The sequence below is a fragment of the Podarcis gaigeae genome (genome assembly GCF_964106915.1).
Source record: "Podarcis gaigeae genome assembly, chromosome: 13".
In the NCBI taxonomy this organism is placed as follows: Eukaryota; Metazoa; Chordata; class Lepidosauria; order Squamata; family Lacertidae; genus Podarcis; species Podarcis gaigeae.
In genome coordinates, this window is record NC_139689.1 from 55,067,130 (window position 1) to 55,093,018 (window position 25,889).

Here is a 25,889-nt window from a genome sequence, read left to right on the forward strand (position 1 = left end):
AGAAGGAAATGTCCGGTCATTGTTGAGTGGGATGGAAAAAAGACAAACAGCTAGTAAATGAGAGGAAGGGCTACTCCACCAGTTCTTGGGTGGTTTGTGGTCCAAGTCCATCCATGCTGGGTGACATAAATAGGCTTTTGAGAATGGTGTGTCCTGAAAACCTAGGGAGGAGAGGTGGCCCACATTTTGGGCACAGAGTAACCACAAAAGCTCCCATAAAGCTCACTATTGTAGAAACTATTCATTTATTCAACATAAAATATCCAGTGTGGAATTAAATCATCTGATTTTGCATCATTAACAGAGAAACAAAAATTGAGTACAACAAGCTTCAGTTTTACAGAAGTCTTATTTTCAACATGAATGCACACCTAGTTTAGAAACTGTACATAACGCAGTAGAGACATTCAAGTGTTCTCCCCCCACCCCAATTCCAGCAAGCATTGAGCAATACACAAAGACCATTCATCACAGAGTATGGAAAGAATCACTTTTCCTCCACAATAGCTTTGCACATCAACAAACTGGACAACCAACAGAACTCTGAACACACAATTAAGTTCAGTTCCAAGTGATATTTTTACATTGGTGATTTTTTAAATTTTTTAATGGTTTCCAGGAGTTTGTAGGCCTAAGGCATCAATGCCAGATTTTATATAGAGAATCAGTTTTCCAGAAAAGACAACAACACAGATTTCCATAATAGTCAAGAGCTTTTACTAAATTAAATCTTGGTTTCTGTTACCCAAGTGAAATCTTATGGATTCAAACAGAACAACCCCCACGTTGATGACCATCTCTGTTAAACAAAATTTGTGACAGTATACTTTTCCATAGGACTGAATAAAGCACAAGCATACCTAATTCAAAGAAGGTTGGTTTTGTCATACAGATATTTTGAATTCAGCAGCCACCATGGTATCATATGTCCTGCCTGGCTCTAGCCTATGAAGCTTTTAATGTGTGTTGGGGGGGACCTCTCTCCCAAATGAGAAGCCCCAGATCAAAAGGCCTCTGGGACCAGATGAGGGTCAAGAGCTTCAGGTTGGCTGCAGCAGAGAAAGGGAAAGCTGCACAATGTATTTCCATCCGACAAGTCCTCTTGGACTTAAAAAAAAACCCCATTAGTAGGATTAGAACCACCCACACAGAAACAGGCACAGCACAGTTGCACAAATGCAGACCATCTTCATGGATTCTGCCTCTTGAAGTCCATCTGATCATAGAATTGTAGAGTTGGAAGGGACCCTGATGTCAGTGGATGTTCCTTGCAATCCTTAACAGCCCTTTTCACATGCAAATAAGCACCTACAAATTCACATGGGATACACTTATCAATGGCTATGGACGACAACTAAATGGCACCACCTTGTCTGGAGGCAATTTACCTCTGCAACATCAGGCAGGGAGGGGAAACAGCAGGGAGAGCAGTTGCCTTCATGTCCTGCTTCCTAGCAGTTATGGGCTGCCCACTGACAGAAGCAGGATGCTGGGCTGAATGGACATCTGCCCAATTCAGCAGGGCTCTTACTTGTACCTGCTTCTCCTTACAGGGTAGTTTTATTCAATGTGTTCATTCATTTTGGGAGTTTTCCAAATCTTGGAGTATGAAATGAATTGGGCCGAGGAACCCTTTTCCTGGAGAGCAAGGACTCCTACTTTTTTCATTGTTCAAAATTCCAAGACATGAGGGATTAAGCATAGAGGCCAAACACCATCCCCATCATGCATGGGCTCTTGACTTTCCACGTCAACCCTTGGATCACTCTGACTGACCAGACAACTGCAGAAACAGCCCCAGCAAAGTGTTACAGCGGCTGGGACGCAACGGAGAGAGCCACAGCATGTATTTCTGAATGCATACACACCTGGAATCACAATAGCAGGTTCTCACTGGCTTTACTGACAGGGAAATGAACCCCAAGAAAATGAAATTCTGCTTCCTGTTCTGATGGGTGAACAGAAAGATCTGTGTAGACCAGCGTTCCTTTGTTCCACAGGGGACAGCCAGATGCCTCTGGGAAACCCACAAACTTGCCTTGAAGCCAACAGCCTCTCCACTGCTCTTGTTCACCCCAGCTAATTGTTTTGGGTGGCATAGACTGTCCCTGAAACTGGAGGTTCTATGAGGTCATCAGGACAAATAGCCTCTTTCATGAATTTGCCAGAAGCCATATAACCCATAAATCAACAAGGTCTTTAAATGAAGGAATGAATTTCCTTTGTCTGTGCTGAGTCTGCTGCCCCCCAGTTTCTCTGGATGATCCTGAGTTTAAATATTATGAGAAAAGCTTTTCGCTATTGAATTTATCCATGCCACCCATAATCTCATAGAACTCTCTCCTGTCCCCCCTCAAGTTGCCATGTTTCTAAACGAAAAAGCCTCAGATGCTTTAATGTTCCTCTTAGGAACATCCTTTCAGTCCTTCAGCTGCCCCTTTCTGCGCTGCCACGAGGACTGCTTGCGAACAACATCCCAGATGCATGGCCCTGTTTGCAGACTTCAGCTCTAGGGCAAGCAAAGTGGTGGGTTTCTTTGTTTCTTTGTGGTTAGTAGAAGAGTTCTCCGAGCAGCATTTGCTGAAGTTCCCAGCTGCTCTTTAAGACTCAGAACCTCTCTGGCAAAGAAGCTCGCAAAGGCTGATGGTCGTTCGTGGATGTTGATGGGAGTGCAAGGCAAGTGATTAATTCTGAAGTGCATGAGACTGATGGAGGGCTGCACTGGGATCTGGGGCACAGATCTGCAAGCCCACTTCCTGGCATTGAGGGCATTTGTGCAGAGCCAAATCCTGTCCATCGATCTGCCTGCTTGGCATGGAGCACTTGGCGTCAAGAAACTAAGCTTGTTTGTCATCAACCACATGAAGGTGCAGACAGTTTGGCAAAGGCTCCCATTTCTCTTCTTCCCTGGCTGCATCACATTCCTCCCCCGAAACTCTCTCCCGCACGTTCACTCTCCCGATTTAATACCTCTCCTTGCACAAGTGGACAGTGATGGGTGCGAGTGAAAAAAGGCGCCCAGGACACAGGTGGAGCGTTCTTGCTTTTGGACACACACGGCAGTGACAAGACATTCTGCTTCTCGGGTGCCAGAACTGGAGGGGCGGAAACTCCTTGGACGACCTTGCGGCTGGGCCAGTGCATCGCGTCATCACCCCTGAGACCCAGAGTTTGAGTGTGGGACTCCGCGCCCAAACATCTCCTGCCCCCATTCCCTGTGGGTGGACTCCTGCAGGCCGCGGCCTTTGGTTTCGATGGGCAGCAAGCAAGAAGCGAGAGCAGCCAGGATGCAACAGCCGCTGTAGACTATCAGCGTCAAATAGACAGAGGACTCCAGCATCACCTGGAAATGGCGGGGGGGGGGGGAGTTAGCAAAGGCAGACACAGAAGGGCCTCTGAGCCAACTCTCAGGGTCAGAGAGCTCTACACATACGAGTTGCCTGGGTTCACCATTAAGGGTTGGAGTAGATGAGCTGAATGTTAAAGAGCATAAGATGCTTCTGGTTCGGGCCAAGGGCCCATCTGGCCCAGCATCATCTTCTCGCAGGGGCCACCCAAATGCCTGTGGGCATGGATTAATTGGGGGGCAGGCTTTATGTTAGGGGGGCAGAACTGAGTTATCTGTGATGCAATTGGTCAGTTAGTCAAGTATTCTTATTTATTTACTTGATGGGGGGGCAGCTGCACATAGTAGCACAGGTTCCCTTTAGCACACAGGGGACCTGGAATTCTTAGGAATAAGGTTCAGGATGCAAAAACAGGCCTAGCAAATGTAGAATTTAATGTCCAAACTCTATGCCTCTGTGTAGCAACAACCCAGCTCTCTCTCCCCTCCAAAATCCTCATCCCAGGACCCTAACTAGCAACCCCAGGACATTCTGAAATACCCACCTTGATCAAGGAATGAATTTAACACACTGTTACCTGAGCGATAAATGGTGTGATGAGTGCGCCGACTCTGGCTACCCCGCTACAGGTCCCGAGACCCAGAGCACGAGTGGCCGTGGGGTAAACCTAAGGAGAAATTCATACGTGCATTGGCACATGGGGACATCTTGCGCTGAGATTCCTGCACTGCAAGGGCTTGGACTGGATGACCTGTGGGGTCTCTTCCAACTTTATGAATCTATGATTCTACATGCCTCACTTCTCTGGATCTCTGAATAGTCACCAGAAAGGTGATAAGGGGCAGTGGAGGGAAAGGATGCTTCTGGTCATATGCAGAAAGCAGCCCCCAAGCAATGGGCCAACACATACTGCCCTCAAGCATTTGAGATTTTGGGGCAGGGATTCTTCCAGGTCAAAAGCAGACGTTCATGGCTGGTGCTAATGGCTGAGAAGGGTGTGCAGGTCCCATATGCTAATAAAAACACAACATGAGATCCTGGGATCACCACACACACACACACATTCCATGTTCCACTGGGCAAGCGGGAAAGGTGGAGGCGGCTGCCAACTGAGGAGGTACTTACTGGATCTCATGAATCATAGGATTGTAGACTTGTAGAGTTGGAAGTGACCCCAAGGGTCATCTAGTCCAACCCCCTGCAATGCAGGAATCACAGCTCAAGAATCCCTGACAGATGGTCTCCCAACCTCTCCTTCAAAACCTCCACGGAAGGAGAGTCCACCACCTCCTGAGGTGTCCAACAGCTCATACTATCAGAAAGTCTTTCCTAATGTTTACTCAGAATCTGTAGTGCATTCTGGGCCCCCCACAACCCTAAAATTACACGGAACTGCAAGGGATTGTTGCGAAAGAGACAACACAGCGAACACAGCAAGCCCTCAGGAGGCAGCAGCCCAAGCCTCTCTTTCCCATGGGCTCCATGGAAACGGAGAGATCCCAGAGACCCTATGGGGGCTTGGTTTCACAGTCTCTGCCTTGCTCTTCCCCGCCAACCACAATGCTCCTGCCCCACCCCATCCAGACCTCCTTGCTACTGATGCTCCTTTGCTCAGGCCGGCCCCAAATCCTGGTCTCGGGCAAGCCCCCTCCTCACAGAATATTTGGCTTCTCGTTTTCTTACCTCAGGGGTGTAAACGTAGGCGGCTTGAAATCCTCCCGAAATAAAAGCCCTTGCAATGAACAATAACACAGTGAGAACTTTCCTGTAAGGACAAAAGGACAGTGTTTTTGTTTTGAGAAGATAGATGCTGGTACATTTTGACAGGACACACTCATTGTACTGCTGTATCATAAGAACATGATGTTATGGGTTTGTTGGGGTTCAGATTCCCCTAGAATCATAGAATCATAGAGTTGGAAGAGACCACCACACTCCTTGGCAGCAAATTCCACTGTCGAACAGCTCTTACTGTCAGGAGGTTCTTCCTAAGGTTTAGGTGGAATCTTCTTTCTTGTAGTTTGGATCCATTGCTCCGTGTCCGCTTCTCTGGAGCAGCAGAAAACAACCTTTCTCCCTCCTCTATGTGACATCCTTTTATATATTTGAACATGGCTATCATATCACCCCTGAACCTCCTCTTCTCCAGGCTAAGCATGCCCAGCTCCCTTAGTCATTCCTCATAAGGCATCGTTTCCAGGCCTTTGACCATTTTGGTTGCCCTCCTCTGGCCACGTTCCAGTTTGTCAGTGTCCTTCTTGAACTGTGGTGCCCAGAACTGGACACAGTACTCCAGGTGAGGTCTGACCAGAGCAGAAGACAGTGGCACTATTACTTCCCTTGATCTAGATGCTATACTCCTATTGATGCAGCCCAGAATTGCATTGGCTGGGCTGCATCAATAGGAGTATTCCCTAAATTCCCTTCCCCATAATTCCAGTTCCTGCCCCCCAGCTAGGCCACTGCATCTAGGTGCAGGTTGTATGTCAGTGTAAATAAAACCCCATATCACGAAGACACTGCAGTCTCTGCTGTGCCTCATTGTCCCAAAAGGGAACACAGCCCCTGGTAAGCATGCCTCCAACCCTGAGATCTTGCACCACTTGTGCAGATGGGGGTGGTGTGTAACAATAACAGCCACCTGCTGGATCAGGCCAGCACCCTGTTCTCACAGTGGCCAGCCAGGTGCCCCAACGGGAAACCCACCAGCGGGACCCAAGCACAGGAGGACTCTCCCCTCCAGCAACTGGGATTCAGAAGCATTTCTGCCTCTGACTGCGGAGGCAGAACATAGTCACCCAGGCTAAGGACCATCCTTAGTCTTTTCTGTGGTCTCTTGGAAGACCAAAAATGGGAAGTGGAGGGCAGAAGCATCACTAAAGCTACCATTTAAATTCTTTGTACTGGTCTGCAACCTTCCCTTTACCACAAATAATGCTCTTTCTGTATCCCCCATGTGGAACCTCTGAAATACTTTGCTCCGGGTTTGCCTGAAAGTTCAGAATTTGCAGGTGTGCAGACTACCTGCTCCTCACACCAGTATGGAGAGCCCCACACAGTTAGGTAAAAGCATTTGTAGCACAACTTTGAACATGTCCCAGCCCCCCCCGAAGTGCTTTGCAGTGCCTTCCTTGTGGGGGTGGGGCATTTGCAGGGTTGGGTGGGTTCCCCCCACCAGCCGGTCTGGATCACTTTGCTCACCTTCCAACGCAGAGAAAGAGTAGGAGGCTGCAAAATGCAAAGACAAAGAAGCAGAGGGCCATTGTCTTCTTACGCCCAATCCGATCAATAACCCATAAGGTCACTAGAACACCTGGAGGAGGAGGAGGAGGAGGATGTTACTGACTGAAGCAGGCTTGTGAGTAGCTCTCTGCTCACCCGTGGTGCATGGCCACAGCCTTCATGTCAAGCAGGCAGAGCAGCAGTTATGGAAGCTGTTGCTTTTTTCAGGCCATAAATGACTAACATAAGCTCTTCTGGGATAATGGGCTTGTGGATTTGTTTGTTCTGGCTAACAACTTTTCTGAACTTATTTTCAAAGTCTTCCCTGCCTCTCTGGCTGCTGTGCAGCGCCCAATTCAGATGGGTCATGGAGGCAATTCTGAGGTTGGTGTGCTCAGAACGTCCATAGGACTAGTGCACAGGCATGAAATCTAGTGGGTCGCTTGCTTGCTTGCTTGCTTGCTTGCTTGCTCGCTTGCTTGCTTCTTTCTTTCTTTAAAAAACTGGTGTTTCTCTGGCACATGTTCAAGGCAGTTTACAGCAACAGAGAGAGAAAGAGAATTGCTGAGACTTTAATCATAAGAATGAGATACAAATCCAGAAACAAAGGAATTTGTCTTATATTGAGTCAGATCATGAGTCCAACTTGCTCAGCATGGTCAACACCAGCAGTTCCCTAAGTGGGTGATACTGCCCACCCCCCGGGGTGAGGGTGGGATTTCCTAGAGGAGCAGAAGGAGGCAGGGGTGCTGGAATGACTTGGAATAGCTGGTGTCACTGGATCACATTCATCAGTTTTGTTGAATTAATTAAGCTACATAGTTTTAATTAGATTCTGAACAAATGTGCAAGTTTTCCCACTCAGCTAATCGGAGCCTTTAATTTCCCAGCACTCTACCTGGGAACTCGGAGAGAGTGGTCCACAGGAGGTCGATGTAGTCCTTTTCAGTCAGGTATTCACATGCCAGGCTGCACTTGGCCTTCACTGCTTTTCTCTTGCTGGATACTTAGATGAAGCAAGAAGAGGAGGAAGAGGAGGAGGAGGAGGGTGAATATGTGATATTTTAAGAAATCGTTCCAGCCTCCCCCCCCCACGCGCTCGTGCATCCTTGCACCTTTGGGCCTGGTGTGCCCCTGCTGCAATTTTAAGTTGCGAGGTGTGAGTGTCACCTGTGAGATCCCCTCTCTCTATGTATGCCCACTTGACCACGTGGATCAAAGGAGCTGGAACTGTAACAGCGTTTGCAAGAAAATGGTATTTTAGTCTGGCAGCAGCCGCCCTCTGGAACTCCCTGCCTGTTGTACTCACAGCTGCAGAGGTCTCCTGCTTGAAAGAGCTCCGTGGTTAGTAAAACTAAGCCGTAATAAGAAAAGGCATTGGAGAACCTGGAGTGAAGAGAAGCAGAGAGAGTGTTGCAGGCAGGCAGGTGCATTGAAAAGGAACATGGCATGGCCCTGAGCATAGGCGCCGACTCCATGGGGCCTGAGGGGGCCCGAGCCCCCTCAAAAATTCGTTTGGGGGGGCTCCGCCCCCCCAATAATTTAAGAAAATTATTACCGTATTTTTCCGGCTTTCTGCCTCAGGGTCTTACTGCCCACCCTGCTCTGTTTCCTTGCTGTGTTTGCTCAAACGGAACAAAGAGCAGGGAAAGCCCCTCCCCTCCAGGCAAGCAGAGTGAAAACATGCGGGGGGGAGAGAGAGAGCCGCGCGCGAGCTGGCTGGCTTGGGTGGGTAGGTGAGGGAAAACTTTTGCCTTCCTTTCCTCCCTCCTCCTGTTATACCCCTCTCCTGCATTCTTAGCCAGCTGCTTCTCTGCACACCCCTCTCCTGCTCCGTGTCCCTTCTGTGTTTTTCCTTCCCTCCCCACTTAAAATGTGGTTAAAAAGCATGGATCCACATGGATCCTCAGGATCTTTGCATTGGGTCAGCCCAAATTCACCATCAGATCACATAGCATGTCCATGGCTACAGCCTGCCCCCCCCCCCAAATCACGCACCCACTGTTGCCTGGGGCTGCAATGGTGCAAAAACGTGGTTACAAAACATGGATCCACATGGATCCTCAGGATCTTTGCATTGGGTCAGCCCAAATTCACCATCAGATCACATAGCATGTCCATGGCTACAGCCTGCCCCCCAAAAATCACGCACCCACTGTTGCCTGGGGCTGCAATGGTGCAAAAACGTGGTTACAAAACATGGATCCACATGGATCCTCAGGATCTTTGCATTGGGTCAGCCCAAATTCACCATCAGAGCACATAGCATGTCCATGGCTACAGCCTGCCCCCCCCCCCAAATCACGCACCCACTGTTGCCTGGGGCTGCAATGGTGCAAAAACGTGGTTACAAAACATGGATCCACATGGATCCTCAGGATCTTTGCATTGGGTCAGCCCAAATTCACCATCAGAGCACATAGCATGTCCATGGCTACAGCCTGCCCCCCCCCCCCCAAATCACGCACCCACTGTTGCCTGGGGCTGCAATGGTGCAAAAACGTGGTTGCAAAACATGGATCCACATGGATCCTCAGGATCTTTGCATTAGGTCAGCCCAAATTCACCATCAGAGCACATAGCATGTCCATGGCTACAGCCTGCCCCCCCAAAATCACGCACCCACTGTTGCCTGGGGCTGCAATGGTGCAAAAATGTGGTTAAAAAGCATGGATCCACATGGATCCTCAGAATCTTTGCATTGGGTCAGCCCAAATTCTCCATCAGAGCACATAGCATGTCCATGGCTACAGCCTGCCCCCCCAAAATCACGCACCCACTGTTCCCTGGGGCTGCAATGGTGCAAAAACGTGGTTACAAAACATGGATCCACATGGATCCTCAGGATCTTTGCATTGGGTCAGCCCAAATTCACCATCAGAGCACATAGCATGTCCATGGCTACAGCCTGCCCCCCCAAAATCACGCACCCACTGTTGCCTGGGGCTGCAGTGGTGCAAAAATGTGGTTACAAAACATGGATCCACATGGATCCTCAGGATCTTTGCATTGGGTCAGCCCAAATTCACCATCAGAGCACATAGCATGTCCATGGCTACAGCCTGCCCCCCAAAAATCACACACCCACTGTTGCCTGGGGCTGCAATGGTGCAAAAACGTGGTTACAAAACATGGATCCACATGGATCCTCAGGATCTTTGCATTGGGTCAGCCCAAATTCACCATCAGAGCACATAGCATGTCCATGGCTACAGCCTGCCCCCCCAAAATCACGCACCCACTGTTGCCTGGGGCTGCAATGGTGCAAAAACGTGGTTACAAAACATGGATCCGCATGGATCCTCAGGATTTTTGCATTGGGTCACCCCAAATTCACCATCAGATCACATGTCTGTGGCCACAGCATGAAGCACAAAAATGATACATCCACTGTTTCATTCAGAATGTTTTTTCCCCTTGTTTTCCTCCTCTAAAAACGATGTGCGTGTTATGGTCAGGTGCGTGTTATAGAGCGAAAAATACGGTAGTTATATTATGCTTTGTAAAATCACAAAATTATGTTGGTATTTTTTATTTTCCTTGTTTGATGATAGTTACCTTTTAAAATACATTCAGTAATGAGTTAAAACAAATAATTATTACGGTAGTAAAAGAGGCGGCGCGAGTAGTTTTGCTCGGTGCGTGCGACTGGCCCAGCCCCTCTTTCCTTTTCCTCTCTTCTGCTCTCCCGCCGGGCGCCTGAGGGAGAGTTACTTAGCGGTTCTGAGGAGCCGCTGTTGTTTCGGCAGGGGAAAAACCGCCGCCCGCGAACCGCCGAGCTCCCTCTCTCTTTCCAGCCTCTCTCTCTCTCTCTCTCTCTGGCCAAGGAGGAGGAGAAGCCCTTCAGCCAGTCTATGGCCGAGTGGCGGAGGTTCATCTACAACCCCAACAGTGGCGAGTTCCTGGGGCGAACGGCCAAGAGCTGGGGTGAGGAGGGCGAGCGAGCGCGCGAGCGCGGGGAAGGGAGGGGAGGGGGCGGCCGGCACGAGGGGCGGTGGGAGGCGAGGCGCGGCGGGCACTTGCCTTGCCCACCACGCATCTCTCTCCTTCTCGGTCTCTCTCCCTCCCTCAGCTGGCGAGGGGGCTACGAGGCGGGCGGCAGCAGCAGCAACGGGCCGGGAGCGGATCTTAGAAAACTTCCCGGGGCAGGACCCCAGTATGGGCCCCCCCAATATTTTTTATAAGTCGGCGCCCCTGGCCCTGAGTCTGGGGTGGGGAGGGGCTGCAGGCTCAGGATCCAACGGGGGGAATGACATTGCGCATGTGTGTGCACAGTGCAGCTAGGTTCAAGCTCACAGTCAGCTGGGGTGGCCAGGGGCAACCTTGGTCCCCATCGTAATTCGCAGTTAGCTTGCCACAGTACAAATCCAGTGTCATAAATTCAGTCACTAGTCCTCCGAACATAAGAACATAAGCAGAGCCTGCTGGATCAGGCCAATGGCCCCTTTAGTCCGGCATCCTGTTCTTGCAGTGGTCAACCAGTTTCCTGTGGGAAAGCAGGGAGCAGAACAGGAGCACAAGAGCCCTCCACCCTCCCGTGGCTTCCAGCAGCTGCTGTGCAGAAGCAGAGCTGCCTGCAGAGGCTTTGGAGGCAGAGCAGAGCCATTGTGGCTCAGAGCCACTGATCGCCTCCTCCGTGAATCTGTCCCATTCCCTTTGCCTCTTGTTTAACGCATTGACCGTGTCAAAGAAGGAACCTGCAGGTCAGCATTTAGCAAACAGCATCTGCTAAATTCCCTTTTCCTTGGGCTGCACTTTTAATGTTTTTGACCAAAAATAGAGAGGGGTCCTGATCAATTTTAACACAAGCACTTACAAAAACAGCTTTCAAGGGCTCTCCTTTTTTTCTCTTTCGCACTAGAGGGAAACACTTTTGTTGCAGTGGGGCTGTTGCTCGGTTAAAGAAATATGAGTTTAAGTGCACAAGTTTTAATCAGCAGAATAAGTGGGGTGCACTAATTTACACCTCTGGCTATTTAAGCATTTGCATTAATCAATTAATTGACTAGAGCATATGTGATGGATGAACTAGGATGTCTTTAATCAGGTCACAGCCTCGTCTCCTGCACTTTTAAAGAGTGCATTCCCCCTTTTGCATGTGAGTTTCCCCCCACCTTGGCTGCCCCAGCCTCTCATTGCATCAGGGATGTTGGCAAAAGGAGCCAGGCACTGCAGCGCCCCCACGTCAGGTGGCCAGGTGGTGGTACTGCATTAGTCAGATCCAGCGGGGATCGTGGGGCTTGAGAAGCCAATTGAGATCCCGCCTGACTCTATAAAGCTGCCAGATCTGTGCCCCGAGGGTGCAAACCAAGCCACAGGGCCACCCGACTGATGTGCCAACTTGCCCTCAGGCCACCAGATCCCATGATGAAAGGGGGTTATATACAGTAGGTCTAAATAAATCAATAAATAAAATAAATCAATCAATCAATCTCAGAGAGGCAGGCTGACCCTGAATCTTCTCTATCTTCCTCTTACCATATAAACCAAAGCAGGAGGGTTGTCCATCTAAACTGGGGGGTGAAGAGGTCCCTCATCTTCCCTCTGTCTTCCTGTTTGGAAACAAACATATAGATAGATATAGGGAAGCTGGGTGCTGTCTGAAAACATCGGCCGGGGGGGGGCACCATGGATTTCTTAGGAGTTTGCCTGGCATTCCTCAATCATCTGATGAGTCCCTGTGGCAGCTTCCCAGCTGTCAGAAATTAGCAGCGCCACATTCACACCATACATTTAAAACACTATCATACCACTTTAAATCCATGTTGCTTTGCCCAAGGAATCCTTGATTCCCCTCTCAGAGCTGCAATTCCCAGAGTGGTTTAACAACCAGTCCCTCTTCTCAGGGAACTCTGGCAATTGTGGCTCTGGGAGGGGAAGGGGGGCTTCTACAACTCTCAGCACCCGTAACAAACTACAGTTCCCATAATTCTTTGCGGTGAGCCATAACTGTTTGGTATCATAGCACTTTATGTCCAGGGTGTGGATATGGCCCAGTTGAGTACCTGAGATGGGGCCTTTTCAGAGGTGGCACCCATAATATGCCTGCCTCCCCTCCCCTGCTTACAGCAAATACACTTTTATTTTAGCTAGTTTTCATATGTTATTTTAATATTTTTTACTGATGTTGTGCATATTATTTATGGTAAGACATCTCAGACATTTTAATGAAGTGAGATACAAGTCTTGCAGACAAATGAAGAAAATAAATAATCCCAGGTCTGAGTCAAGTGATCCATGCACACTTTTGTTGAAGCTCGCTGGATTTTTGGGTGGTTGTTTCATAGAACCCTAGAATGGCAGAGTTGGAAGTCTCCCAAAGGTCATCTAGTCCCACCCCCAGGAGTGCTGGTCTGCCTGCACTCACCTGCCTGGAGATGATCAGTTTCCCCAGAGGCATTGGAGCTCCATTCTCAGTTGCTATCCGCTTCAAAGTGGCAAAGGCTTTCTCCTGATTCCCAGATAGCACATCGTATCGCGCACTTTCTGGTAACCACTGTAAAGGTATGATAAATTTATTTTATTCATTTCATAAAAATTATATACTGATTGATCGCAAAAAATACACCTCAAAATGGTTTACAAGAAAAGAACAAAAGATGAAATTATCAGTTTATTTTTTTAAAAAAAATAACTATCTAAAACATTTAAAAAACCCCAACAAGCTGAAAGCCTGATTAAAACACTTGTCAATAATGTATATATCTGGATAGTCTTGCCCCGCCCAAAAAATGTTTTTGGCAGGTGCCGAAAAGAGTACAGTGAAAGTGTCTGCCTGATGTCAAGTGTTTGTGCTGCCACACTAAAATATTGATTTCTTACAATTACTTTCTGTCCAAAGGCAGGAGACCAACCAAATGGACAGGACTAATCTGAAGCCGTGTCCCCCCCCTCCCTTCCCAAGACTTTGGGAAGCCAGAAGGGATACCTACGAAACACAAGATGGCAAAGAGCAGAAGGGGGGCCGCCGAAAGGATGAGCAGCCAGCGCCAACCCAGGGTGGGCATCACGAACACCGCCAGGAGAACCTCAAAGACGGTCCCAATGGCCCAGAAGACCTGCCCGTGTGGAAGGACAGAAGGGGTTTGGAGATGTCAGCCCCATCGCAACAGGTGAATAACAATACATCTCTGTTCTTGGCCCTTGCTGCAACATGTTCTACGATGCCTGAAGAGCAGGCATTTGGAATACTTAGTAAGCTTTCAGCTTTAAGTGGCACTGTCTAAGACCTCAAAGACATTATCTTGATATTTATACATAAAGCATAACCTTTTAAAAAATGTTACTACCCCAACACCAATAATATTAATTTTTATTTTTTCCAGGGAATGTGAACAAAATAACCCAGGTATGTGTAATTTTAACTTTCATTCAGTTTTGCAGTTTTTCTTTTCTTACCACCCACCCCAATCTCTACTGAGCAGTGAGAGATTCCAAGGGTCTTTGCACTTGACTGAGGAGCATCACATTTCAAGAGGGGCTTGTTATTGTGTGCTATTTAAATGTATTTCTTGTTTAAAAAAATAAATAGATTTTAAAAAAATCATATTGAAAATATCCCTGACAGTTCACTGTGCTCACTGTGACTGATGGGGCTAGAAGCAAAAACATCTGGAAATCCCCAGTTGTGGGAAGGCTGAAAGCATGAACCACAGCAGCAATGGGTTGAGGGCCAGCTGCCTCCTTCCCCCACCCCAGGAAAGGCTTTGAAGGAAGGAGCATCCACTGGTCTCCTGATCACATCTGAACCTTCACTTGGGATGCTCTCTGTCCTGGGATGGCCTTGCCTTTTGGAGCAGAATGGTAACCCCTTTCCTGCCAACAGCCTCCGCCTTTTTGTTTTTCCACCTACCTCAATTAACAAAATGCATTTTGCTCTAGATTTCATTGGGAGGAATTCTGCATACAGCGTCACCCTGGAGAGAAAGGAAAGAGAGGAGGCAAAGTCACAAGGAACACACAGAGGGTGTGTGTGTGTTTGGAAATCTGATGTCCTTCCTCCTGGAACTGACATGGGAAGAACTTAATACAACTTTATTTCCCCTGGCCAAACAACTGATATACCTACACACCACAACCACACAAAATATTATAAATATAAATTATCTATTTTGGGGAGTCAGATGACTTCTAAATGTGATATAAAAATGTCTTCAGTAAATGTAATATGCAAAGCAAAAATATATCACACAAATCCTCAGAAAAAGGAACATATCCCAGGAGCAGAGCTAACATGTTTGAATCAAATGGCATTAATAAGATTCCCTTGCTAAGCATCGCTTGGCAGCTGATATAGTGGAGTCCAGAGTCCAAAACTGGTGGTTTCCCCATGGATTTGTGGTTTGGAAATTCATCACTCTGTAATGGTTCTGAAAGCTTTGGTTTGATTTTGTTCTGGCTCTTGAAAAAAACTGAGGGGTGGGGGTGGGGGCTGGCTTTATTTTCAAGTGGATGCTGGTGCCTATGAAGGAAGCCCATTAACCATTGATTAAAGATCTGCTCAGGTTGCTTTGAAACAGCCCTCCTGTGGGGCAGAGGATCCATGTTCACAGGTCCAATGAATGGGGAGAAGGAAGGCAAAGTGCTTCTCCTGACCAGAGCAAAGCAGGCCTGGAGTCATTCCAGGGGCATCTTGGGGATGCCTCATCCTCCCAGTTCAGGAGCTCATGCCTTATTCAGGACTGATCTCTCCTGCCCCTCCACTTATTTCTGCCATTTTCATCTCTGAATTCTGCCCTTGTCTGGGCCACGTTTGACTTCCCAGAGGCACCTGGATCCACGCTGCTAAATGTAAGCAGCTGAAAAGGTTGGGCTTCCCAAACGGAAGTGCTATGCAGTTTAGCTGAGCTCCTTTAGATATCTGAAGATGGCCATAATGCTTTGAGGTGGGGAAGATGGAAGGCAGTTACTAAATGCAAAAGAAGTTTGGGACATACTCAGCTTTTCAACTGAAGAAAAAGAAGAAGAAGAGTTTGGATTTGATATCCCGCTTTATCACTACCCAAAGGAGTCTCAAAGCGGCTAACATTCTCCTTTCCCTTCCTCCCCCACAACAAACACTCTGTGAGGTGAGTGAGGCAGAGAGATTTCAGAGAAGCGTGACTGGCCCAAGGTCACCCAGCAGCTGCAGGTGGAGGAGCGGAGAAGCGAACCCGGTTCACCAGATTACGAGTCCACCGCTCTTAACCACTACACCACACTGGCTCTAAAGCACTAAAACCACCAGGAAGGGAGGGGCAAGGAATGGGAATATTGACTTACGACTGAGGGACTCCTCCGATGCCAAAGCCCACCAGCCCCCTCAGCACCAGGATCCAGCTGTAAACGGGTGCAAAACCGCTAAGAATACCATAGTATAAGGTCCAGAGCACACTGATCTTTAACCCCTGCATTGGATTAAGAAATACAAAATTGAAAGAAGACCACTGCCATACAGTACTCTCTGACAAGCTTCTTCCTGACTTCAAAAGCAATTCTCCTTCTCTTACAGGGCCAACCATAAAGTCTGTGTTGTCAATATCAAGACTGGATTACTGCAACACGCTCTAGCTGGGGCTGCCCTTGGGCCTGGTTCAGAAGCCCCAGCTGGCGCAGAATATGCCTATCAGATGGCACATAACATGTGACCCCATTCTTGAAGTGTCTCCACTGGCTGCCCATCTCAGACTAAACCAGGTGCATGCCCTTGTGTTTCTCTATAAAACCCTGAACAACTTTGGGGCATTGTTGGTTGTTCCCCGAGTTGGTGAGACTCATTTGACAACAATGAGAAACTGAGCATTTAGTGTCATTGGCCCAGCCCTGTGGAACACCCTGCCACTAGAAATTCATCAGGCACCTTCCGTTTCAACATGCTGGGGGGGGGGATATATTCCTCCAGGCCTATACCAGCGATTAAGAATGCATCTTGCCACAATAGTTAGCTGATTTCTGATTTAAACATTTTTTTAAATGGTTTTTATTGTATGGTTTTATGTACAACTGTTCTAAACTGCTCTATTATTTTTCCCCAAAAAACAATTAGTCGTATATAGCTATATTTATAAATAAATTAATAAATATCCACTATATCTTACACCAAGGAAAATGAATCTGTGGCCCTCCAGATATTGTTGGACACCAATTCCCAGCAGCCCCTGACAGTATGACATACAGTGAGGGGTGATGGGAGTTGTAGTCCCATGATCGTCATCTGGTGGCCCCAGGTTCCCTGCTGTAACTCAAAAGAAAAGCAGAAAGGTAATTACAGCCCACGAATGTGGAAGGGAGGAGTGAACTGAATTTAAACCGAGTCAGACTTGGAAAGATTAGTCCCAAGTAGTGGCAGAGAGGTACACCACCCGGTTTGAAGCCCCACTGCCTAACCACAGAGGGCCTTCGTGGCACTCAGTTTGGTGGCAGCAACTGCTTCTGCCTGGCAAATACTTCAGGGGAAGGCTGGAGACTTACTGTTTTTCTGCCATACTGGTCTGAAATGTTTCCCCAGAGTGTGGAACTGAACATCATTCCCATAAACACCACCTGCATCAAGTGAAGGAAAGGATATTTGTTATTCACAGGCTGAACTGGGAGTGTTCTAAGAGAACCATCTAGAAAAGAAAGTGAAGAAGAAGAAGAAGAAGAAGAAGAAGAAGAAGAAGAAGAAGAAGAAGAAGAAGAAGAAGAAGAAAACATTCTTAGCCCAAGTTTGGCAAGATCTCAGAACTAGAATTTGGCACACAAACATCTGAATTTTGAGCCACAACTTGACAAAATGTCCAATTTTTGGATGATCCCACAGGGTATGGGAGATCTGTTATAATGGATGACAGATAGCATCTTAGAGGCTGGCAGTAAAACGGCAATATTGTGAGGAGTGAGAGACAGGGTATATCCATCCTAAATTCCTAATATCAATCTTTCCGTTTTTAGGGGAGAGGGGTGTGGGAAATCTGACCTCAGAGCTTTGGCCTGCTAACATTCGGCCTGGTAACATTGGGGCTAGATGGGGAGGGTTATGTACAGATTTTTGTTATAATCATCTGCTAACTGCATGGTGGAATCAGTCATACAGCGCAATGAGTGTCTTTTACCAGTCACATCTGGTCTGCCAGCTGTGGCCATTTCAGGACAGAGAGAGCCTTCCCAGAGTGATCCACACACTCTTGGACTACAGCAATGCACTCTGTGTGGGGCTGCCCCTTGAGCTGGTTCAGAAGCTGCACCTGGCTCTTGGTGTCTCTCCTGGGTGGCTCTTCGGGTTCGGGGGGGGGGGGGGAATGAACCACCAACCCTGAAAGGAGGATGGTACTGGTTGCTGAACCTGCTTCAAGGCAATTAAACTGAGGTTGAACGACCACCTGCTGGGGATTCTTTAGTTGTGATTCCTGCCTTGGACTCAGGGGCAAGGGAAGGCGCTGTGGCCCCCGGGGCGGGCGTCACTACATGGAGGGTACATGTGCGGTGTCGCTACGTATGATGCATGCGCCGTATATAGTGACACTGCACATGCGCTGTATAGCGGTTTGCTGTCAGCGCCGCTCCAGCGCCGTACAGACAGTGCCGGGATCCTCTGCTCGTGGCTGCAGCCGTGCACGGAGGATCCTCCACATGCAGCTGCAGCAGGCGCGATGGTTGCACACGCTTACCGCCCCCCAACCACCCTGTTGCGACCACTGCTTGGACTTGATGACCCTTCCAGCTCCACAACCCTACGACTTTGTGGACTTACAAGGCACAGCGAGGCTTCTCCTGTTTATGAAGATCTGCCTGTGAGGCTTTCTCTGTCTTCTTTAGCTGAGGCCAGGAGGAGGGGGAGGCTTTCCACTGGGGGCACCCCAACTTTGGAACCCCCTGTGCATTGAGATTACAGCTGGTGCCTGCCCTGAAAACCTTTTGACACCAGCTGAAGGCCCTGTTATTTGCCAGCTTTTGGGTGAATGCTTTGGGTCATGTTTGTTTGTTTGTTTTTATTAATATTTATTAAAGTTTTAAAGGTTACGGAAAGAAAAAACAAGAAAACACCAAATTAAACAGAAACAAGACAACATATCACAATAAGGAAAAAGAGAGAGAAGAAAAAAAGAAAAAGAGGGGGGGGAACAGAAAAATAAAAACAATTAAAAAAACACAACGAACCTTCCCATAACTTCTTTCATTTGCTTGTTTCCTTGACCTCCTCACACCTCCCTTTTTTGTATTCTAGTTCGGTTAGCTGTTTCAGCAAATCCTTTCCATCTTTCCCAGTTTTTGTCCTATAATTTATCTTAATATAATGTAACTTTACTTTCCCTCCTTTCACCAATTAACAGTCTATTTTTTCTTAATCCTTTATAACATTTCTGTTAAAACTACATAACTTCATTCCAACATCCTTCTAACATTCCTTAATTTTACAATGTTTCTGTAAATAAACTTTAAATTTCTTCCAATCTTCTTCCACCAACTCTTGGTTTGGGTCATGTTTGAGTTTCTTTTAGTTGGCTGGTTGTAATCATCTGCCTTGTTTTTCATATCTGAATGGTGAGGTATCTAGTTTTGTTTTAATTTGTAACAAACCAAGTAATGAAATTTGCTATGAAAAGTGAGTAAAAGAATTTTTCTTTTAATGGCACCATTGTGGTCATGTCCACACCATATATTTAAAACAGAGCTGTTCCACCAGGCCTTTGGTCAGGGCGCAGCCTGACCCCCTCCTCTGGCAACCTGCACAGAATTTTGCTTGATGGTTGCCATTAATTTAATTTTAATTAATTTTATAATGAATGTTTTTAGAATGTTGAACTATTTTGATTGTTGTTAGCCGCCCTGAGCCCAGCTTCGGCTGGGGAGGGCGGGATATAAATAAAATTTATTATTATTATTATTATTATTATTATTATTATTATTAAAACACTTTTTAAGACGCATGGCTTTCTCCAAAGAATCCTGGGGACTGCAGTTTGCCCTTCATGGAGCTGCCATTCCCAGCACCATTATCATTGTTACTATGATGAGATGCATTATCCACCCGTCACTGGAAGGTAGGTCTCAGGGCAGGTTACAGAAATATAGAATAAAGCATTAAAACAAATTACTATCACAACTAGAGTAGGTCCTAAAATATATAGATATCTCAATGGTCAAAGGGAACGGGTAAAGAGCCAGGGCGACAAACTACAATTCCCATAATGCTTTGTGGGAAGCAGTGTGCTTTAAATGTGGTTTAAATATATGGTGTGGATGTGACTTGTGTTCAGGAAACATCAGCACAACCCTACACTGGAATATGGTGGACAATAGATCTACCAATCATGTCCAACTCCTTGTAGATTTATCTCCAGAGAGATTAAAGCTAAGGCAGTTTGCCTTGTGGCAAAAACAGTGTGTAGCCTCAACAGGCACCTTTAACCAAGCCCCAGATTCCTGCATTTCAATGGGTAGTGAAAAGGTTGCCCAAAGGAAGAATAACCTCCACCAATAAGCAATGCTAGAGTTTAGAGCTGAAATTCGGTGAACGTGAAGCAAGCCACTGTGCGAGGGACTGTAACACGCAGGTGTCTTTGTGGGAGAAATAAATTCCTTCAACACTCTTGGGCGTTCTGCAAACTGGTGAGCTTGTTGGACAGAAAGGGGTTTTTGACTCTTTGAACAACCCACAGTTAACGAGTGGAAAACCTTACAGAATGCAAGAGCTGTCTGGTATTTTCCTACCGAGGTTAGCAATGCAACCTGCCAGGTGGGTAATCGCCACTCACAGTGAAGCTGGGGTGCAAGGATGCTCAGAATCATCATCTCCATGGCATCAGCCATCTAGAAGGGCAAGAAGGAAGAAGGCAGTAGTTAGAGCACCAGCTGCCCTGACAGTTCACCAGATTTCTCTTTGCCTTCATATGTATATATATAATTGATTTGTTAGCAACAAAAACAAAGTGCAAACAGAGCGCAAGGAAAGCAAATAAAGAACCAACCATGTACATCATAAAGCCTCACAGCCTGGATAACAGTACAAAGACACAGCACAGCCCAAAGCGATAATAAAGTGTTAACTCATAAAAAGATCCCCTTTGCAAATAATAAAAACATGTAAAAATAAAAGTATTCTCCACCTGTAAATTCCATCATTATTGAGAATAAAGGTTCTGTATAGTCTTAAATGCACCAGGCAACTGCATGTACTGGTGACTTTGAGCAACTTTGTGCCTCAGCAGTTGCCTAAAATCAAGCCATATATCCCAAAGCCAGTCTCCTCTGGCTCAATGCCTCCCATCATCCAGGCCAGGGAAACTGAGGAAAATTAAGGTGAGAAATAGTTGCAGTTTGTGGGCCAACCATTCCCTGGCCCTGCCCCCCCCCTTGGCTTTGCTATTTCTAGCAACCTCTACTTGCCCATGCTAAGCCTGTCAGGACGGAGAGTTTCCACTGGAACCTGCCAAATCCGATGGCTTCCACCGCATCTTCCACCATAAACGTATCTAGAACAACAAAACAATATAATAGTACAATGTAACAATAACTAAAAAAAATAGCAATACCCATAAAAGACAAAAGGGGGGTCCTTGGGCCAGCAACCACAATCCATTTGAAAGAGACCAAAAAATATTTATAGTGTTAAAGTGAAGTTATGAAAGGCTATGAAAAGTTTTGGGGTATTTAATTTTTTTCACAATGCATATTAACATTTTGCTCCTTCCTCAGGAGTGAGAGCAGATGTCCACACAACTCACCATCAGTTGGGTTTGCAAACTCCTTTGGCACCATCCCTCCATCTTCCAGCTCCACAGCCTCTAACTGCGTCTGGACACCCTCAATTTGGACTTCATGCTCTCTTGAAATTACATCTTCATCTGACCGTGAACTTTCCCCTGTGCGACGGAACTTGACAACCCTAGTGGTGTGGGAACCATAATGAATACATGGCATGGATGTACAGAAGAAACAGGTGTGCATCACGTAAATGCTTTCCCTCAAGGGTGAGGAAACTGTGGCCCTTTGGATGTTGTTAAACTAGAGCTCCCAACACTCTTAACCATTGGCCATGCTGGCTGCTGAGGCTGCTGGGAATCAGAGCCCAACTTCTGAGGGCCCTGCTTGTGTCTTCCACAATAATGCAACACCTAGATCATCTTATTCTCTTTGGAAATCACAGCAATGTTTCTTGTGGGCTTGCATTTCAGGCTTGAAGTGAATGTTTCCACCTGTGCCTAATTTTATATTAATCTCCCATCCCAAAGGGATCTCATGCTCAGTCTTGTGAGTTGTAGCTGGTGCAGTCAAACAACCATGCACAGCAATTTTCTTTGAAGGTGAAGGATGCCTGACAACCTGACAGAATCCAAATTCTGTTTGTTTCTGCAAAAGAATATTATGGGGGGAGGAAAACTACAAGTCTTTAAAAATAATTAATTAATAAAACAAGCTAGAACCAAGAATAAAAACTGATTCAAATAAATAAAAACAGACTCAGAATTCCCAGGACATCGTAATATTCCAGCCTCCATGCAGCAAGCTGAGCAAAAAGGTTACACAGGGAAGGCAAATAAAAAGGGATGAGGCTTTAAGTCCGTCCAAAGATGCCTGAAGTGCTGCTGCCCCCACAGCACTGCGAGGAGGAAGGCAGGTCCAAAGGTGTGGAGCCACCACATAAAAGACTCTATCTCGCTGTCTCTCATGGTTGCCAGCACACAACTAAAATTGAGAATTACCCCTGCAAAGAAATACAACACTGTATCAATATTATCCAGAGTGCAATGGGGGGAGAGGCATGAAGGCGCGTCTCCACCCCCATCATTCTTCCCAGACACTGAGGTCCAGCACTGAGGACCTTCTGCCGGCTCCCTCACTGCGAGAAGCAAAGCTACAGGGAACCAGGCAGAGGGCCTTCTCGGTAGTGGCGCCTGCCCTGTGGAACGTCCTCTCAGCAGATGTCAAGGCAATAAGCAACTATTTTACTTTTAAAAGACAACTGAAGGCAGCCCTGTTTAGGGACATTTTTAATGTCTGATGCTGTATTGTTTTTAATATTCGCTTGGAAGCCGCACAGAGTGGCTGGGGAAACCCAGCCAGATGGGCGGGGTATAAATAATATATGATGATGATGATGATGATGACAACTCAATGGCAGGGCACATGTTCTGCATGCAGAAGATCCCAGGTTCAATCCCTGACATCTCCTGCTCTGAAACCCTGGAGAGCAGCTGGCAGTCAGTGTTGACAGTACTGCCCTAGATGGACCAAAGGTCTGACTCAGTAGAAGGTAGCTTCCTGTGTTCCTAATTAGTAGTGTTGCTTTGGAAGAGTGAATGTCCTTGGTCAACATATCCAGAAACTGGAGAGGATGGTAGTGCATTCCTTCTACTATTGGTTGTCACCCTTTGCCCATTCATATTTTATCCACAAGTTCTTCATAAGCATTGTAGTCCATGATGCAAGAAGATGGCTAACTGCGCTTTGTTTTTAGCAACACCATGTCTTTGTGGCTTCTGCCAATGCAGCTGAGTGGGGAACTATGACTCCCAGGATTTGGATTTGGGGTAGTCATGTGCTTTAACTGTAAGGTGTGGATCTGCTCTTCAGCCCCACTGAATTCATTGAACAGGACTTATTTAAGAGTAGACATGGTTCAGATTGCACAGTTACTGATCTTTGCCTTGAAGTGGGGGAGGGAGGTCTTGATTCCTGAAATGTTTCACGGCCGTGCTCTTGTGTGCACTACAGAACCGCATGCCCACGAAATGGAGCTAATTATACCAACGCCTGAAAGATACTTAAAAGACGTCTTCACTGACTGCCAAGGAAGAAATCTTATTTGCTCTCACAAGCTGTGCCTGGACTGCAAAAAAGAATATTCTTCCCTCCCCCCACAAAAACAGAGCCAGACAGTCACAGAGAAGCAGAAGGCAGTGAAACCTTAACCCCTGCATTTGTGTGGGTGTCACTGTTGGCTGCACATATCCACGGAGTGAGCACCCTCCCCCCACCCTGTGCGGCAACGCAAAGCACCTCTTTTCCAAACCTCAGAATGCCCAACACCAGACCTGGTGGCCCCCAGTACAAAGCTCTCTTTTAAGAGGAGGGAAGATCCCCTCCCCATTCCAGAAGAGGCATCATGTTAGAAGGAAAAGCCGGTGGGGGGTGTCTAGAATGAATATATTTAGCACCCCTAGTTGCAAAAGCATCGGTTGGGTTGGATGGTTCCTTCTGAAATCTTAAAAATACCCCCCTGGTTTTGATTTAAAAGGTGTGACAGTCATTCACAAAGCGAGGCTCTTGCGTAGGCAAGCAAGGAAAATTGCTGGCTTCCCTGAGACCTTGAGGCCAATGGCCCCCTTTGGAAAGAGAAACCTCGCTGCAGGGAGGGGGCTGGGGGCGGCTTGCGATTCTCCTGGAGGTCCTGGGTTATTCTTCCCGCCCCTCCCTCTTCCCAGCAGAGCTCTAGCCCTTCTCCCTCCCCGGGTTACTCACGGCAGCTGTCTTAGCTGGAATAAATCTTCCTCCATTGCGAAGGCAGGGCTGGAGAACCCTCGCTCATTTCTCTTACATGGTGGGAGGAAGGAGAGGCGCGAGGATTTCAGGAGGTCTCCGTGCTGGACAGCTCCCGTTTCTGCAAGCCGATCTGAGCTGGGGGGACCCGGGAGAAGGCCGAAGAGGGGCGGAGGGGAGGAGGAGGAGGAGGAGAAAGGGGAGGAGAGGAAAAAGAGGAGGAGGAGGGAAACGAGGAGGAAATACAAAGAGCAGAGAGCTGCAGGAGCAGCCAACTCCCTCTGTCTGACCACAGGAATCGGCCAATTCCCTTCCCATTTATCTTTAACCCTAAGCTCCAAGGTGCGATACCAATTTTTGCTAGGAGACTGGTAAGAACATCAGAAGAGGCAGCTGCTGGATCAGGCCAGTGGCCCCTCTAGCCCCGCATCCTGTTCTCACACTGGCCAACCAAACGCCCTCTTGTGGTTTCCAGCAATTGGTATTCAGACGCGTTGCTGCCTTTGAAGGTGGTGGCAGAGCAAAGCCCTTGTGCCTGGTAGCTATGGAGGGCCTTCTCCTCCATTAATTTGTCTGGTCGCCTTAAAGCCACCCAGGCTGGTGGCCACCACTGCCTCCTGTGGACATGGGTCCCATAGTTTAACTATGTGTTGTGTGAAGAAGGACTTTCTTTTATCTTCCAAGGTTCAGCTTCACTGGAGTTCTCGTGTGATGACAGAGGGAGATCATGGGAAGACTCTTGGACCCTCTGACTCTACTGACCAGCACCAGCTCTCCAGGGCTTCAGGGAGAAGCCTTTCCCAGCCCTGACGATGCCAGGAATTGAATGTGGAACTTCTGCATGCAAAGCAGGTGTTCTACCTTGAGCTATGGTCCTTCCCCTTAAGAATAAGATAAGAGTCCAGTCCTTGTTGCTCCAGGGCTGGTTTAACTGGGAACCCTCAGCAGTGGTCCACCTTGCTCAATACTGTCTACACTGACTGGTCGCAGCACTCCAAGGTTTGGGGCAGGACTCCTTACCAGCCCTACCTGGAGGTGCCATCTGGGACTGGGACTTTTTCATGTGGAAAGTGGCTGCTCTGTCACTGTGCTCAGCCTGCAAGGCTCAGAGAAGTGTGTGTGGGGGGGGGGAATGCTGATGAAGAAGAAATCAGAGTTTTCTCTTTGGGGCTCAGGTCCACTTCGTTTCATGAAGTTATATCCAGTGAAGTTATACCCTTCTGTCTTTGAAACTTCTGCCACCATAAATGTGTCAAGTCTTTCTAAAAGTACCATAAAAAGGTAAAATAAAAAGGGCCCCACCCATGAGATAGGCTTGCTGTGACAGTCCAGAGATGAGGAGAGTGGTTGTGGAAGGAGACTTTGTAAGGTGCATGAAAGTCCAGTACTTGGGCATCTTTAAAAAGGGTCAGGAAGGAAGTGGCATGGAAGGTCTCTGCCTAAGATCATGGAGAGCTGCTGTCAGTCAAAGTAGACAATACTGGGTGAGGTGGACATATAGCATGACCTGGTATCTGAGGCAGCTGCCTATGTTACCCCTTTCCATTGACAAAAAATAGGATCAGAATACCAAGCACCTTACAAGGTGGCTAGTTGAGCCCTTCCTCGAGGCTGCAGAGTAGAGAGAGGGAAGGGAAACAGGGATGTTCTGTTGAGATACCAGTTGCCTTTGGCTGTGCCTCAATTAATACACAGCAGCAACCATCCCATCAGACCATCTGAACAGTTTCCATCCCAGCTAGTTATTATAACAACCTGTAACTTGGCCCTGAGTTTACTTTTGTTTTTATCTCCTCCCTCCCCATCCCTTTTTCCTTTTGCTCTGAGACAGTCCTCTCCTGTTTATATTGATAAGCAAACCAATCTAGGAGCAGTGGCGAA

At 47.4% G+C, this 25,889-nt stretch overlaps 1 protein-coding gene across 2 annotated transcripts; it reads right to left on the minus strand.

The window, feature by feature from the left end:
• Nucleotides 1–228: 228 nt before the first annotated feature.
• Nucleotides 229–24,190, minus strand: SVOP (SV2 related protein). 2 transcript variants are annotated; one of them, XM_083710133.1, is made up of 16 exons: nucleotides 23,991–24,190; nucleotides 21,254–21,414; nucleotides 20,916–21,001; nucleotides 20,241–20,339; nucleotides 17,019–17,090; nucleotides 15,831–15,955; nucleotides 14,422–14,485; nucleotides 13,502–13,627; nucleotides 12,937–13,065; nucleotides 12,048–12,121; nucleotides 7,879–7,955; nucleotides 7,468–7,575; nucleotides 6,549–6,660; nucleotides 5,031–5,112; nucleotides 3,925–4,014; nucleotides 229–3,343 (listed from the first exon to the last, which is right to left on the minus strand). In XM_083710133.1, exons 1-16 carry the CDS (start codon nucleotides 24,023–24,025, stop codon nucleotides 3,152–3,154), a joined length of 1,632 nt encoding a protein of 543 aa, XP_083566259.1. In that variant the 5' UTR covers nucleotides 24,026–24,190; the 3' UTR covers nucleotides 229–3,151. The 2 variants fall into 2 exon arrangements, with proteins under 2 accessions (XP_083566259.1, XP_083566258.1); XM_083710132.1 differs by lacking the exon at nucleotides 23,991–24,190 and having other exon boundaries at nucleotides 21,254–21,803.
• Nucleotides 24,191–25,889: the final 1,699 nt, after the last annotated feature.

Excerpts from the sequence above, each read along its gene's own strand:
- SVOP (XM_083710132.1), bottom strand. The coding sequence starts at position 21,476 with ATGCACACCTGTTTCTTCTGTACATCCATGCCATGTATTCATTATGGT. Across the intron at positions 7,576-7,878 it reads AGCAGGAGACCTCTGCAGCT|TATCCAGCAAGAGAAAAGCA; the intron begins GTGAGTACAACA and ends GCTTCATCTAAG. Across the intron at positions 4,015-5,030 it reads CCTACGTTTACACCCCTGAG|GTTTACCCCACGGCCACTCG; the intron begins GTAAGAAAACGA and ends ATTTCTCCTTAG.